This window comes from Tigriopus californicus, chromosome 9, assembly GCF_007210705.1.
Source record: "Tigriopus californicus strain San Diego chromosome 9, Tcal_SD_v2.1, whole genome shotgun sequence".
Classification (NCBI taxonomy): domain Eukaryota; kingdom Metazoa; phylum Arthropoda; class Copepoda; order Harpacticoida; family Harpacticidae; genus Tigriopus; species Tigriopus californicus.
In genome coordinates, this window is record NC_081448.1 from 15403857 (window position 1) to 15418273 (window position 14417).

The window sequence follows — 14417 nt, forward strand, 5'->3', positions numbered from 1 at the left end:
CCGTGGTGGTGGGCGGTGCGGCGGTGGTGGCCGGTGCGGCGGTGGTGGCCGGAGCGGCGGTGGTGGCCGGTGCGGCGGTGGTGGCCGGTGCAGCGGTGGTGGCGGGTGCGGCGGTGGTGGGCGATGCTGTGGCGGTGGCAATGGTTGTGGTTCGTGGAGCTGTTCCCGTGTTGCCAACTGGATCTAGGGTACTTATAATTCTGTCACCCCGCATCATGTCCTCTTGAGCGAGCGCTGTTTTAAAGAAAGTGGTAGGGACTGGTTCAGGTTTGGGGTCGATCACTTTGAGGTCCCTGGCTCCTCGAACGTCTGACCGTCTAGTCATGGCTGGCGTGTCGTGGAAGTGTTGGAATTGCTTCTTGACCTCGTACAACTTCTTAATCTCAGCAAATTCCTATGAATTCGATCAAGATTTTATATGCTCGGTTGTATGTATATGAAAGATCAGCAGCTATAATCTATGGTGAGTGTGCCCTCGAATGCTTACTTGAAGAAGATCCATGGCCTTGGCGTTCATGAACCGAGAGAATTCAGTGAGTAGAACAATCTCGTCGAGTTCTTCGCTCGACCGGACATCCGTTTGGGTGCTGGGATGAGTTCGGAAGAACGGCGAGGCATCCAGGAAATGACAGGAGGAACTCTTGGTATCCACCGACGAGAAACCCTCCACATAAGGCCAGGCAGAGCCTCCATTGATGGCTAAGACAAATACTAAGGTTGAGATAGCCTGAAAGTAGGTAGTTATTAGAGATGCGGTGGTTTTCCAAACCATTATTTTCCGAGACTCACCGCTTTCATCTTGCGTTCACTTGGGCTTCAGGTGGTCGAATGATGGTTCGGAGAATCTGTTCTAAATATAACCCCAAGCTAACTTATTTATGGCCATATCGCATTGCTCTCGTGTACCCCGTCCATCATCGGACGGTGTAGCCCCCCCTCATCCATCCACCTTATCTGACCATCTAAATCGATGACCGGCACTCAGATGACCCTCTTGGAGAGTCCCCTTGACAACACATCCTTCCTTGCCCAGGAACCTAGAGTCAGGTGGACAAGGATGGATGGATGGGTACTTAAAGTATAGGGCTCCAAAACTAGAGAGGATAATGGCTTTGAGTGGTACTGACTGAACACTGAGCAGAGAGAGAGAGAGAGAGTGAGATAATTGGTTGACCAGGTCAATAGCCTGTTGATTTGAATGGCGTCAGTGAACTTTGACACCACCGACCCAAACGTTCCGTAGAGACCAGGTTATGCTATTTCAAATGGTTTGTTTGGGCTTTCATGGCTCTTCATCGTTGACACCTCTTGAAGCACGAGTGGAGGCGTGCGTGTAGCATAAATCTCAGACAAAAAATCCAGCCAACTTTTATTATTTGTCATTTTTGATTGGCCCAATGATCTTCGGCACGTTACGTATTATCGTTTCGAATCACGGATGTCAATCCCACTAACTGCATAAAGAGGATTTTCAAAAAGGAACCGAATTTCTTAAGTGTGTGAGGTAATTACAACGACATGACAACCAAAAAAAATATTGGTTACTCGCTTTAGCGCTTTTCTTTGTCACAAATGCATAGATTTTTCTGGCCATCTCTTGTAGCCTGCATCAGTCTATACATGCATGTAGCTTCAGAATTTTTAAACAAACCTGAGTAACTTATTTGTTATGATGCCTCAATTTCTAGTTCTTCTAACCTCAAATTGTAGAAAAGTAAAAGGAACTAAACCAGGTTTCAATTCTGAAACAGGAATCGCCCATAGATGGAGCCATTGATAAATTAGTCTCAGCTTTTGAGCAAGTTTGCTCCAATCTAGTTGTCTCTGAATGTGTTCCGAAAGGTGGGACACGGACAATACACCCAAAATATAGGAAGGCTTTGTTCAAAAAGAGTTGCAAACTAGGAAAAAGGCTGAAGAGCACTTCGAATCCAGTAATTGTGGCTAGTCTCAAAAAAAAAGTTGGACGTAGTTCAGGGTAAGATTAAGGCCTCCATCGAATATGACCAGTTACAAACTGAGAGCAAGGTGGTTCAGGAGGTCAGGTCGAATCATTTTTTTCTTATGCGAACTCTAAGAGAAAAATGAAAAACTCTGTTGGGCCTTTTGAGGTTGATGGGGAAGCCATTAGCAATGTAGAGCCTATGGTTAACATGCTTGGATATCAGTTCTCCAGTGTGTTTTCAACCCCACTGAGTTCGGAAGCAACGGCTCATTGCTCTAAAGATGAGTCTGTTGAGATTGACCAGGTTAGTCAATTTGAGCACTAAGATGATCTTGTAGTCACAGATCAAGATGCTTCAGCGGCCATCAAGGACTTAAGGTTTTCAAGTTCTCCTGGCCCTGATGGTGTGACATCTCAGTTTCTGATGAGATGCTCACTGGTTCTTGCTCCTGTTTTCTCGTACTTGATGCGTTGCATCTTGGACCAGGGCAAGTTCCCCTCTTCTCTGAAGCTAGCTCATGTTGTTCCAATTTTCAAAGGGGGAGATAAGTCACTCCCCAGTAACTACCTATAGGCTGATTTCTCTCACTTCGAATTTTGCGAAGGTGTTTGAGAAGATCAAGAAGTTCAAACTGGTTGAAATTCTTGAAGTCAATGAAGTCCTTCCTCTTAGTCAGCATGGGTTCGGAGCACATTTTAGCACGGTTACTCAACTGATTGAACTTATAGAGCAGGTCATTGAGGGACTGGAAAGACATGAGTCAGTTGATGTTGTCTATTTCGACTTTGCCAAGACCTTTGACAAGTAGATCATATTGGGCTTTTAGTTGGAAGGGTCCATGAGGTTTTCGTTCTCGATTGGATAAGAAGCTTCATTCTTTTTAGGAAGCAAATAGTGAAAGTTGAAGGGTCACAAAGTAACATTTATGATGTCATGTCGGGTGTTCCGCTGGGGTCAATTTTAGGGCCTCCTTTTTATAATATTCATTGCCCCGCTGCAAAAGCTTGATAATATTTCCAGTCTCTCTCCTTATGCTGGCGTTAAGTTTCTGTTAAAAAGTTAAAGTTAAAAGGTGAAAAGTTAAAGGTAAAGTTAGTTTCTGGTAGGAATGGCCAAGATTGTACTAGCATGGCAAAGGACCAAAAAATGAATCTATTCTTGGGTTGCTGAGAATATTATGGCCTTGAACGGAAGGAAATTCCGCTCAGAGACCTTTGGGTCAACCCCTTTAAACACTCCACTTTGAATCAATCCCATTCCTCCTCAAGATTTTGTTGGTGTCTGAAACTTAGGACTCGGCTTCAGGCACTTTGGGTTAACCATTGACCAATCCCCTGCCTTGAAATCGTACTCAAGGTATGCATATAGTACTACTTTGTTCCTTAATGAATGAATCAGACTTCACAATCAATTTTTCACGCCATGCACTGTCATTCAGCCTACTCATTATCACTTTCTTTACAAGGGATTTAGGAATGAACGTGGTACTTGCTAATGAAAATGTAACTTAGGTCAAGAATTTGACCTAGAGTCAGCAAAGTCAAAGTCTACTCTGAATTGCTAGAAAGCAAAAGCAATTTTTGCTTCATTTCAAGACGCACAGTATTCAAAATGACGATTTCTCTAAAAAGGGATGAGCCACGAGATTATTTCCTACATTTTCCAGCTCCAAGAGCCTAATCCTACAAGAAAATAAGGAAGGCATGTAAATGGCATTGAAAGTTTTCATTTGTGGCAGAAATCAACCGTAAGGCTTCATAGTTCTTTGATAAGAAATTAAATCGCAGAGTTCCAGTTCATCTACCCATAAAAGGAATGGTTCATTTATCATTGCATTTTAATAAACTGTCACAGTTAACATGCTTAAAAATATCTTTTTAGGTGAAAACACCGTTTTTGGAGTTATTTTTTTCTCTGGAATTTTCTATTGTTAAATTAGACTTTTTGAAACCGAAGAAACGTTTTTTGTCTAACATTGCGCTTTGTATATTGGGTTTTTAGTACCTCTTCTGTATTGAAAAGTACCCTAGTGTTCTCGAAAATCCCAAGATTAAAAGGTAAAAAATAGACTAATGATAGCCTTTCATTTTGATTGTTCTGGGTTCTGGGGTACATTACCCGTAGAGGTAAGAAAAGACCGTGAAATACTGAACCAAAATAATAATAATAATAATTTCAATACTTTAATTTTTTGCAATATTTTGCCTATGGCATGGCACTTAGCACAAACCTTTAACTGTCACATTTAGGCTTGAAGATAATTTCATCAGTCAAATTTATATAAATCAGGTCAGTCCTGGGAAGGGATGGTCTTAAAAGTACTCCTTTTTAGTATGATAAGATGAAATTGTAATGAGTAGGGGTCGCTAAATTAGGCTTTAAACTATTTTGGCCATTTTTGGGCCAAAAACCCTTCTCACGAATTATATCCATGAAATAACCTAAAACCAAGGATTTTCGGGGAAATTAAAGGATTTTGGTCATGTTTAGGGAAAAATTAGGAGAAATTGAGGGTGGTTGGGAAGGAATTTGGGGCTACATTGGCTCTGTCTGAACAAAATTTATTTGACATTGAACCCCGAGCGTTCATTAAGAGGAAATGGTGAACGCATACAGTAGTACCACACTGCAAACGATCTACTTTTTGCCTATGCGCAATTGATAACCCTCCCGTTGGTTGCCATCAAAACTATGTTCGAAATTGCAATTGAGTGCAGTCTTGATGTTAGAACCAAAACTAAGGGCCTGCTTTCTGACGGGAAGTGGGTTAGCTTTTTTGGTGTCCTTCCTCGAGTTATTGGTGAGCGGAGAAATCCATGCAAAAACGGCAAACACTTTTACAACAAACCAGATTGAGGGCAAAGAATTGGGATTACAGGACAAAAGTCAGAGGGTAAACAATCTCGTTTGAATTAAAATTGGATCGTTCAAGGCGTGGTGTTTGGTTTTTCAATAGTCCCTTTGGATGAATTTTTTTTCAATGAATTCCTTTATTTTGATCATCTCGTCCTACGAAAGCATGTATTGATTGGCATTAATAGGCAAATGGGGGTGTACGTATTTTATTTTTCTTTGTACTTTACCGTACGTTTTTTTTTTTAATCCAATTGCCTTAGATTCCCACAAAATGGTAGGAATGATTTTAGAGACCACTCATCATCTACTTTGTCCTGGAGCAGGATTTCAGGATGCTTTAGAATACGATTTTTAAATAGAAGTCATAGATATGAGTGCACATTGAAATTGAATTTTACGTTGATATAAATATAGGCAATTCTCAGCCCATAGAGCAAGATGATCGTCAAGCATTTTTACCTCAAAAATCACCATAATAATTGAATAATCAAACAAATGTAAAGCTTTTTTCACCTTTTCATGACCTATTTTTATGTTCTGGGAGCTTACTTTTGGCTAATTTTCAAAACCCCAAAAAACTATTTTGACCAAGATCACAACCTATCTTTCCGACTCCTAGTAATGAGTGATCTTTTAAAACTTTTTATTAGCTCGCTTATTTCACAGTTTTTCATCCTGAAATTAACATACTGTATGATTTTTCGGCCTAAATTAATCATATTTCCAACATCACTAGCACATTTTCCAATGTTTAAAAATAATTTTGGCCCCTCTTTATGGCTTTTTTTCAAAATTGAAAAGAGGAAGGTTGAACGAAAATGAAAATACATTTTGAAAACTGAATACAGATCCAATTGACAATCGCACACAAGGGACCAATAATGACTTTTTCTTTCAGGTTTAGATCTGTTTTAGAATTTCGCTGAGGTTTCAAAAATGACTTTTTGGCTGGTTCTACTCATCGGTAGATCTGTTATTATCATTGCTTAATGCATTAGTAGGTTGCCAATGGGTGCATCTGGAAGATTGTAGTATTTTGGCCAATAAATGGCCCCATGGGTTCTTGCCGGCATTGATTTTTTACTCTCGATTACGTTTAATCACTTTTTGCTTTGGACGAAGTCCTTTGTTACCTCGTGATCCAATACATCAACCATTCATCCATACTTGAAGAGATGTTTCGGTTTCTATTGTAAGGTTCCAATGAAATTAGTAGCTCAGCTGTGTGTGTGTGGTGAGACAACGCCCATAGGCCTGTTTAGGCCAACCATTGGCCCAGTGCTGCGTTGCTATGCCAAGAAATCGTTTTTCAAGACAACCGGAAAACCCACCACGTCAATGAACTCGTTCATGTGAAATCCAATGATTATCCGAGTTTAACAGACGAAATATTACACGTCCTGTAGTACGAATTTTAGCTCTTTTGTGCTTCAGTGGTTTTACGGAATAGCATGGTCGGTTAATGCGAGGGAAATTTCCGTCAGTCAATGAACAGCTCGGAAGGAATCATGACAGGATGGCCCAATCAGTCTTGGTTGATCTTTGTGTGTTTTTCGTGTTGTTGTTGTTGTTGTTGGTCAGGTGTCAATAGCCAGTCGTTTCCATTTAATCCTGCTCTAAATCCGTTCCCCGATTCTGGTAAGTCAATTCGCATCACTTCGTTTCGGTCGTGGATGGGGGCAAGACAATGAATGAATGGACCATTCATTGACTCCTCTTCATCTTCAGCCACAGCTCCGCCGCTAACTAGAACAGAGTTGGCGATCGCCTCAAGATCGCCTTGGACTTCTCCACCCTCAAACGCCGTCAAACTCCAAGGTGAATGAAAACTTTGAGTCCTTTCACGTGGAGTTAACATGAGTGAATTTACCGGTACTATCATTTGAATGTTGCATAATGCAATGCTCGAATGGATTCATGAGTGTGTGAAAACATATTTTTTAGCCATATCTTTCTGGTAATATCTAAACCAACGAAATTTTGATGATCGGTTGAATAATTTAATATGTTGACCAATTCAAACTGAAGAATATTGTCCAGATTTAATCCAACTGAACACGGTGGTCATACTTTTTAGTGACGTGTTTGCGCAAATGCCAAGGCTTTTAGTTGCGTGTTTCTTTGTGAAAGAAACTAAAAGATCAACTTTTGTGAAAAAAACACCTTTGCCTAGCATGGTTCCATTTACCAGATGTAATTGCAACAGTTTAACTAACAACTGAAGACTCCCCCAAAATATAAGTGCATATCAATTTTGAATATTTCACCGATTTGGGGGCAATTTGCCGGTTAAATTTCGGAAAAACATCATTGTAAAAGAGGAAAGAAGCATAAGTCTCGAAATATTTGTTTTGAAATAGATGAAATAGTTTTTATTGCACAAGTATTGCAAGCATGTATATGCAGGTATTTTGTTTTCAGTTGCATGGTTATAGCATCGTTGTTCATTATGAACCAATTTGAGTGAAAAGGAATCAGACTGGATTATTGTTGGAAACAAAAGCCGTTCTTCTTGCGGTTTTATATTTGTACAAAAAAAACACCCGAATCTTGAAAACTGCTCCCAAATTGGTGAAATATTCAAAGTAAATATATTCAATTAATCGGTTTTGGAATCTCTAGTAGTTTAAAAAGCTGTTTCAAATACACCTCGTAGATGGAGCCACATCTTTTGAGAATTCGGGGTGTCAAAACTTGAGATTGAATCCTTTTTCAAAGTTAGATTAAATAATGCTTGAATCATAGCATTGAAATAAAATCTCGACACCTTGAAATTTGCTTCCTTTTGACGTTTTCTATTGGTGAGTCTGTAAAGATAACCATCAATCATATCTTGCCCAACATGACACCTACAAACTACTAACTTTCTAGTATATAAGTTACCTTGAAGTTCGAGTGCTTTTTAAAAAAGGAGAAAAATGTTGACAAAACGGGCAAGGCATCGTATGCATAAGCTCCTTTGGTTAAGGCAAAAAGCCACGGATGCATCGTTTTATAAGCAAAAGTGCAGTTAATGTCACCCCTTTTGTCAGGGCCATGCGACTTAAATACTGCCCATAATGTGAGAGTATCTATTGTTTCCTAATTCATGAAACTACTTCTACCAATGGCATCCCAGGTCATGAAGCACGAGGGCCGATTGTTGTATGTACTCATAAACAAACGTTGTGCTCTTTCCCTTTATCAGCATTAGACCGGAGAGTCCGGTTCCGGAACTACTTCACCTATGTGGTGTATCGATGGCCCAACAATCGCATCCCTTACTCCATGGATTACCGATTCACGTCTGAGGAACGAGTGATAATCGCCCAAGCGTTCCAACACATCGAGGAGAACTCGTGTGTCACATTCTCGGCCAAAACGGGATCAGACCAGGATTTTGTTCACCTCTATCTGGGCGAGCATATGGGTTGCTTCGCCGATGACCACTACCAAGCGGGCAAAGGACAGCACATAGTGCATCTGAATAGGCCCATTTGCATGGTGAGTGATGTCACACAAACATACACAAACATAAACAGCCCTCACTTTACTGCTAATTAGAAAGATCAAAGCGTACGTACGTACGTAGTATAAGACGGACATATGTACAACACATGTACGTACTTACAGTAGTACGCGTAGGCAATTATGCACCTTCCAACAGAGTCCTCGAGTTGAACTACTCGAGTTGAGAAACTTTCCAAGCACACCATGAGGGTACATAGAAACGGCGTCTTATGAAAATTCGAGAGGCTAAAACCCTCACCACTACTGAGAATTTCATCATCAAGGACGGGCACTTTCACTCAGTGGGCTCTTAGCACATGTTAGCGAATGTAGTTTTCTTCTAATATGAATTTGGTATTTCAGAAGTTTTGAGCATGATGTATGATATCACTCGCGTAGGAGCAACAAGCTTATTAAGCCGTCTTCAAAGGCGTATGCGAGCTTGGCATCAAATGAGAGCTCGTCTCCATTTCTGTCGCAATCATTCTTGATATACCAACCATAGCTTCTAGGTACAACTAAGTTGCATATAATGTTGTCACTTGATAGTTTTTTCATAAAGAACTTTATTGCAGTATACAGAGAAATAATTTTGGTTTCAACGAAATGCAAAAGTAAAGAAGACGATATGGATGGTCATTCTCCCCGCACTTGATTTCTTTATTGCGATATTTCGTTTACATCAGTACGGACACAGAAGCAAAGAGAGTGGTTAAGTCCATTTGCTCCTGTTACAGGTCAAATAATGTTCCGAGTCTAAAAGCTCCCTGAAAGTCTGTCTTCGATGGTCCGGGTTCATTGAAATGTGGGTTGGAACTCGACTTTGCCAAACGTGAGATGGAATTCAAGGAATAAAGTTCACGACTGGAGCTTCTGGTGTCAACTTGAACATTTTCAATTGGAGGCCAGCAAATCGGGGGAGATTTATTTCAATCTCTACGTACGTACATAGCTCAGTGTCTAGAAAAAACACCATGGTTCAGGATTGAGCTCACATGCCATTAACTCCTAAATAAGCCGATGGCTGATTCAAAGCTCAGTTAAAATAGAAAAATTCGAATCGCTTACGCAAGCTCCCGTAACAGCAAACAAAATGGCAGTACGTACAACTTAAACAAAACCAGCAATTCAAGTTCAGTTCAACCAAGGTGGCCTGTCTTCATGGCATCGTGCAAGGAAGGTCAGACTTGCAAAAACATGCTTGAAACGCCAATTTTGCACCACTGGTATTGGTACCAACAAACCAAAGTACCTACCAAACGTGCCCCCCATATGTTTAAAAGTGGTATTAGGAACAAGGTGGGCCCTTCATCAATCGATTCCAGACCGACCGTGACGTTGGCAATGCTAACAATTTTCAATTTCCCTCCAAAATATGTGACAATGAAATTCTTGGTTTCACATCTGGTCCTCTGAAAAGAAACGGTCAAGCAAGTCCCTTTTTCTCGTCCTTGAAAACGTTCAAGTATACTTGGAAATGAAGCTCAGGTCGGGAGGCTTGTGGAGAGGAAGATACCTGAAGAGACAAAGTTCCCCGGTTCGATTCTCCTCCCCGACTCGTCTCAAGAACACTTTGAACCCTTTGAGACGCTTATTCACACTCGCAGGGCGATGAACCGTTGTGATATCACATAGGAGATGGCATAGCTTATTAAAATTGTACATACATGGAGGGTGTGAGTGCTGTCTCTGCGTTCTAGCCAGACGAGACCCAGACGTCCGACCCGTGTGGCCCAAATATCAAATATAAAAAAGTGAAGGGTTAAGGAGTTAAAGCTATTGCTTACATACACTTGGTTCGGAGGTTGAGTAGGCAGTCGTGACGAATTGTATCCATAACAATACAAAGAAATTCAATTAAGCTTGTTTATACAACGTAGATTTTATTGCCAGGTTCATTGGAATGAATGTAATGTACGCAATGCTCGATCGGATGCAACGAGAACTAGACAGAAGAAAAACCTAAGAAAGACAAAGAAATAACGTCTGAAAAGCTTGTACGACTTTTGCTTGGATTTGCTCATCAAATTTACTTTTGTCTTCTATTTGTGTACCCCTAAGTCTGTGATGGACGAAACCTTTGAATTTCGTCAATTGTGTCGTCCAAGTAAATGGGAGCAGAGACAACGTAAGCAGGTGCTCCAAATGTCGTAAGTCGAAACTTGCCGCATTCACCGTCAGCAATAAAAAAATGGCTTCAAGACATGTTGCAATGGTCAATGCCACTTGGCTTGGAGTCAATGGTATTTTTTCCATTTGATTATATAATGTCAATGAATGAAATGCAAATGGGTACAAGTTGCAGCTTACACTCCTTGTATGGTATAGTTTCTCTCCTGTGCATTCAAAATTAGGGGCATAAATATGGGGGTTAACCACAGACTAAAACACAACAATTTCTCCTGAATAGCGTAGGGAAAATAATCAAATTTAATGGAGAAAATGGGTGTGACATGACAATTTTTCGAGTTTGTTATTTATTCCACTTGTAAGGATCTCAACCGAGCATGATGTTCAAGTTCAGGTCCCTTTCATTTCGTCGAATGTCATCAGCAATGGCTTTCCATTTCCCAGGGACCTCAATTGACTCCTGGTTCAAAATGAATTGTCCAAGTTGAAAGAAAGTTGATGATTTTCCAATGGACAAACTTGGTTCAATATTGACTACCTTGCATTCACGTGAAGTAATGTTATTACTGGTGAAACCATTTTCTCTCATTTGCGATCCTCAGTGCTTGAAAATAATAATTAGCGATCCATCCGTGGAGGGGACACGAATATCAATATTTGACCCTATGAAAGAGACCTCTGTCGACTGACTCACTAACCGTTATTCAGTGGACTAGTAGATACTTTGATGCATAATCAATTGTATGAGCTCCTAGCTAGTTGTAATTTCCAGTTTAGACGCGAATAGTCCGAGTGAAATGAAATTTAAATTGGTGAGAGATGTAGTGTGGATGGAGGCATGAAACGTTTAGAAAACGTGCTGTTCATAGTTAAAGAAGGTTTAACTCTAATCAACGAATTATGTGGCTTGTGCTGGTATAAATTCTCAAAAACGTTCTGCAAACAAACTTACTCGGCTAGGTATCAATGCTCTTTCCGTTATCCACCTACTTTATTTATTGTATGTGTTCATTGTTCACTTGCTCTTCAAAACATCAACGCCAATGGATCAGAATTCCGTCTAATCATCAAAGGTAGAACAAAATTTCCCTTCCTCACTGAAAACTGTATGTTTAGGTGTTCCAATTTAGAGCAAGGAATAACCAAAGCTGAATCGCACTCTAAGATACCCTCTCTCTTTCAGTATTCTCAAGTGATCGCTCACGAACTGCTACATCTTTTGGGCGTTGGTCATGAACATCAACGTCCCGATCGAGACGACTTTGTTCGAGTGAATTGGAATAACATCATCCCAGATATGGCCTACAACTTTTTTAAAGACATTTGGCAAGAAGATATTTCTCATCCACCCGAATTATGCTTTGGGCGGGAAGCTACAACTCACAACGTTCAGCATGCCCGCCGTGATAATTGTACCAATGGACTCGTGCGAGCTAACTTGGGTGTTGGGTATGATTACCAATCGATCATGCACTATGAAACTCATTTGTAAGTTGTCCAGTCAATGTTGATATTTACTTGTTAATTTTAAGAAAATTGCTTAATACTAGTTTCGCCATCAATGCGAGTGAGCCCACTTTGATATCAAAAAGTGCAGACCCAATCAAATTTTCTGCACCTTCAATGACTGCCAAGGATGTCCAAAAATTGCAGAGAGCCTACAACTGTAACGGAACATCTACTACGGGTTGTGGAGGCCATTTGCACGGCGATTCGGGATCGATCGAAGCATCAGCCAAATCAGATTGTGAATGGTTGATTTCGGTAGATGATGGATTCCTGGTGCAACTTGAATTTCCCGACTCTAAAGTGAGATGGAAGCATGTGCAAATAACCATCTGCCACGGGTTATTGTACTAAAATTAGACGTTAAGACCACTTTACTTTCAGATCGAAGACTGCAATCGGTCTAATCTGACTGTCATCAACGCTAACAAAGAACTTGGGCCTCATCTTGGCACGTTCTGCGGACAAAAGGTTCCCGAGGTAATCTCGTCGTTGGGAAATTCGCTCACCGTTGTGTATCATGGATCCCAAAGCTCTTACTTTAAGGCCAAATGGTCCAAAGCTAAAGGTCGGTATCGTTGCTTTGAGTCATTTTGTTGGTAACGCGTTCCATTCTTTTTTTTTTAAGATTTTTTTTTGCATAACTCTGTGCACTTTTCCTCTTCAAGCCAAGTGTTGCTCTCACGTGACTCTTATTGCCGACGATCCAACCTCTATCCTGGCCACTCGCTATCAAGCATTTTTGGGATCTTACAATCTGATTGAAGAAAACGTTAACGGTGCACCCCACTATATCCTTCAAGGGAATCCCAACATTTGGTTGGCCCGATTCCTGCCCCTGGATGCTTATACTTTGGCAGCTTGGACAGTGGCACATCGATTGGTTGCTCCCCCTGGTGGGACTACCGAAGGGGAATTTTACCTAGGGGGAAATGTCCAATGCCCTCATCTTGCTTCAGTGGTCCTCTTCCGGAATGCCACTGGTTTGATTCATGAGAATTCATTTCGAATATTATGCCAAAAGCAAATTCCAATTGGTTCACTCCCCGGTTGGCCTTTTATTGTGAATCCATTCTATCCTGTATTGAACCCAATCATTAGTTTGATCAAATAACTCTGTTTTCAATTCCACTTAAGTAATTTGGACGTTTATTGAAGGACAATAAAAAATGCTTTAGTCAATCAATCTATGGTTGGTCACTGGAAAATGGTGCTCAAGATGCTAAATCAGCAAGATAAATCAATCACACTGAAAACTATGATCTTGTGGGTTGGTTCACAAACACAAACAATCTTGGACCAAGAAACCGGAAGCGGGATCCATTCTTGGAGATGATGAGCCGTTCTATCAAATTACGAAAACACATTACAAAGGTCGTTTTTCACTTTTGCAAACACAAACTGTGTCGCTTCTCTTTGCTTTCGAGCAACGTCCGCCTCAGACACATTTTTAAAGAATTCTTCTTGGTAGATGAGTATCTGTCCGGCCAGTTCGCAAACAGCAATCACAAATGCACCAGGGTCCTTGGATCCTATCACGCTTTCCCGGCCCCACACAAACACCCGGACGACTTGATCTTTCGAATCGCGGTCGAAATTTTGACCTCGAGTCATGAATACGTTATGCGCGATATCATTGCGAATTAGATATTCAATTAGTAAATGCACAGACTTGGAAACTGCGACAATGTCTTCAACACTCTTCATTTGAAAAGCAAAGCAAGGAGCAGGATAATCGAGTAACTCATAACATCGGCCATTGGTCGCTGGCAGAGGTTGAACCTCCGCGGTTTCGAGATAAAGTTTGACGTTTTCCAAATAGTACATATGCCAATGTTGATGGTTCACACTAGCATATGCACACAAACTGTTGAAACCCAACCTGAGGCTTGAACTTCCACTCAGAAGCATGGTTTCAAAGGCTACTTGAATCGAAGTCTCGGTGAGCAACTGAGGACGTCTCTCATTTATCTCTGGAACCACCAAGGACGAACACTTTTCGAGAGGACTGACATTAATGATTATAGAATGCTTGGACTTCGTCTCAATACTTCGTTTTGCCAAATCAAGCACCAACTCCTTACTAAGGTCTATTTTAGTGAAATTAAACCCATCGGGGTTGTAAGGCTGTTGAAGGCTCAACATGGATTGAGGAGCTCGGCGATTATGCGCCCGATTGTAGTTCAATTGAGCCAAGAAATTGTATTTCCCTGGTAGAATCTTACTCTCAGGGGACGAAAACGGATACCGGAAGTGTCCCGCATCCATGTGTTGGTTCCATCGAGTCTCCACCAGCTCATCAAATCGAGTCTTATTTCCAGTAGCACTCACACGCAGATCGGTAGTTGAATATTCAAATGCTGTGGTAGCCATCGACTTCAATATTTTCGAGCTCATATCTACTTCCCCGATTAGTCTAAAAAAGCCAACTGAATTCCAATATTCGCATACGTCAGGTTGGTTAAGAAACATTACTCACTTCTGGATGGA

The 14417-nt window shown here is 40.9% G+C and overlaps 2 protein-coding genes across 2 annotated transcripts; one reads left to right on the forward strand and one right to left on the reverse strand.

Moving 5' to 3' along the window:
- Positions 1 to 6172: 6172 nt before the first annotated feature.
- Positions 6173 to 13153, forward strand: LOC131886519 (tolloid-like protein 2). The gene is made up of 7 exons (XM_059234883.1): positions 6173 to 6440; positions 6531 to 6620; positions 7990 to 8285; positions 11605 to 11909; positions 11972 to 12230; positions 12312 to 12495; positions 12596 to 13153. Exons 1-7 carry the CDS (start codon positions 6290 to 6292, stop codon positions 13039 to 13041), a joined length of 1731 nt encoding a protein of 576 aa, XP_059090866.1. The 5' UTR covers positions 6173 to 6289; the 3' UTR covers positions 13042 to 13153.
- On the reverse strand, positions 13054 to 14404 carry LOC131886520 (GDP-D-glucose phosphorylase 1-like). Its single transcript, XM_059234884.1, has 2 exons — positions 14153 to 14404; positions 13054 to 13900 (listed from the first exon to the last, which is right to left on the reverse strand). The coding sequence occupies exons 1-2, from the start codon at positions 14397 to 14399 to the stop codon at positions 13281 to 13283; spliced, it is 867 nt and encodes a 288-aa protein (XP_059090867.1). The 5' UTR covers positions 14400 to 14404; the 3' UTR covers positions 13054 to 13280.
- Between the last annotated feature and the right edge of the window lie 13 nt (positions 14405 to 14417).

Bases quoted from the DNA above. Each gene is read 5' to 3' on its own strand.
- LOC131886520 (XM_059234884.1), bottom strand. From the start codon at position 14,399: ATGTTTCTTAACCAACCTGACGTATGCGAATATTGGAATTCAGTTGGC. The intron at 13,901-14,152 runs GTAAGATTCTAC...TGGTGGTTCCAG, and splicing joins TCCGTTTTCGTCCCCTGAGA to AGATAAATGAGAGACGTCCT.
- LOC131886519 (XM_059234883.1), top strand. From the start codon at position 6,290: ATGAACAGCTCGGAAGGAATCATGACAGGATGGCCCAATCAGTCTTGG. The intron at 6,441-6,530 runs GTAAGTCAATTC...CTTCATCTTCAG, and splicing joins AAATCCGTTCCCCGATTCTG to CCACAGCTCCGCCGCTAACT. The intron at 6,621-7,989 runs GTGAATGAAAAC...TCCCTTTATCAG, and splicing joins AAACGCCGTCAAACTCCAAG to CATTAGACCGGAGAGTCCGG.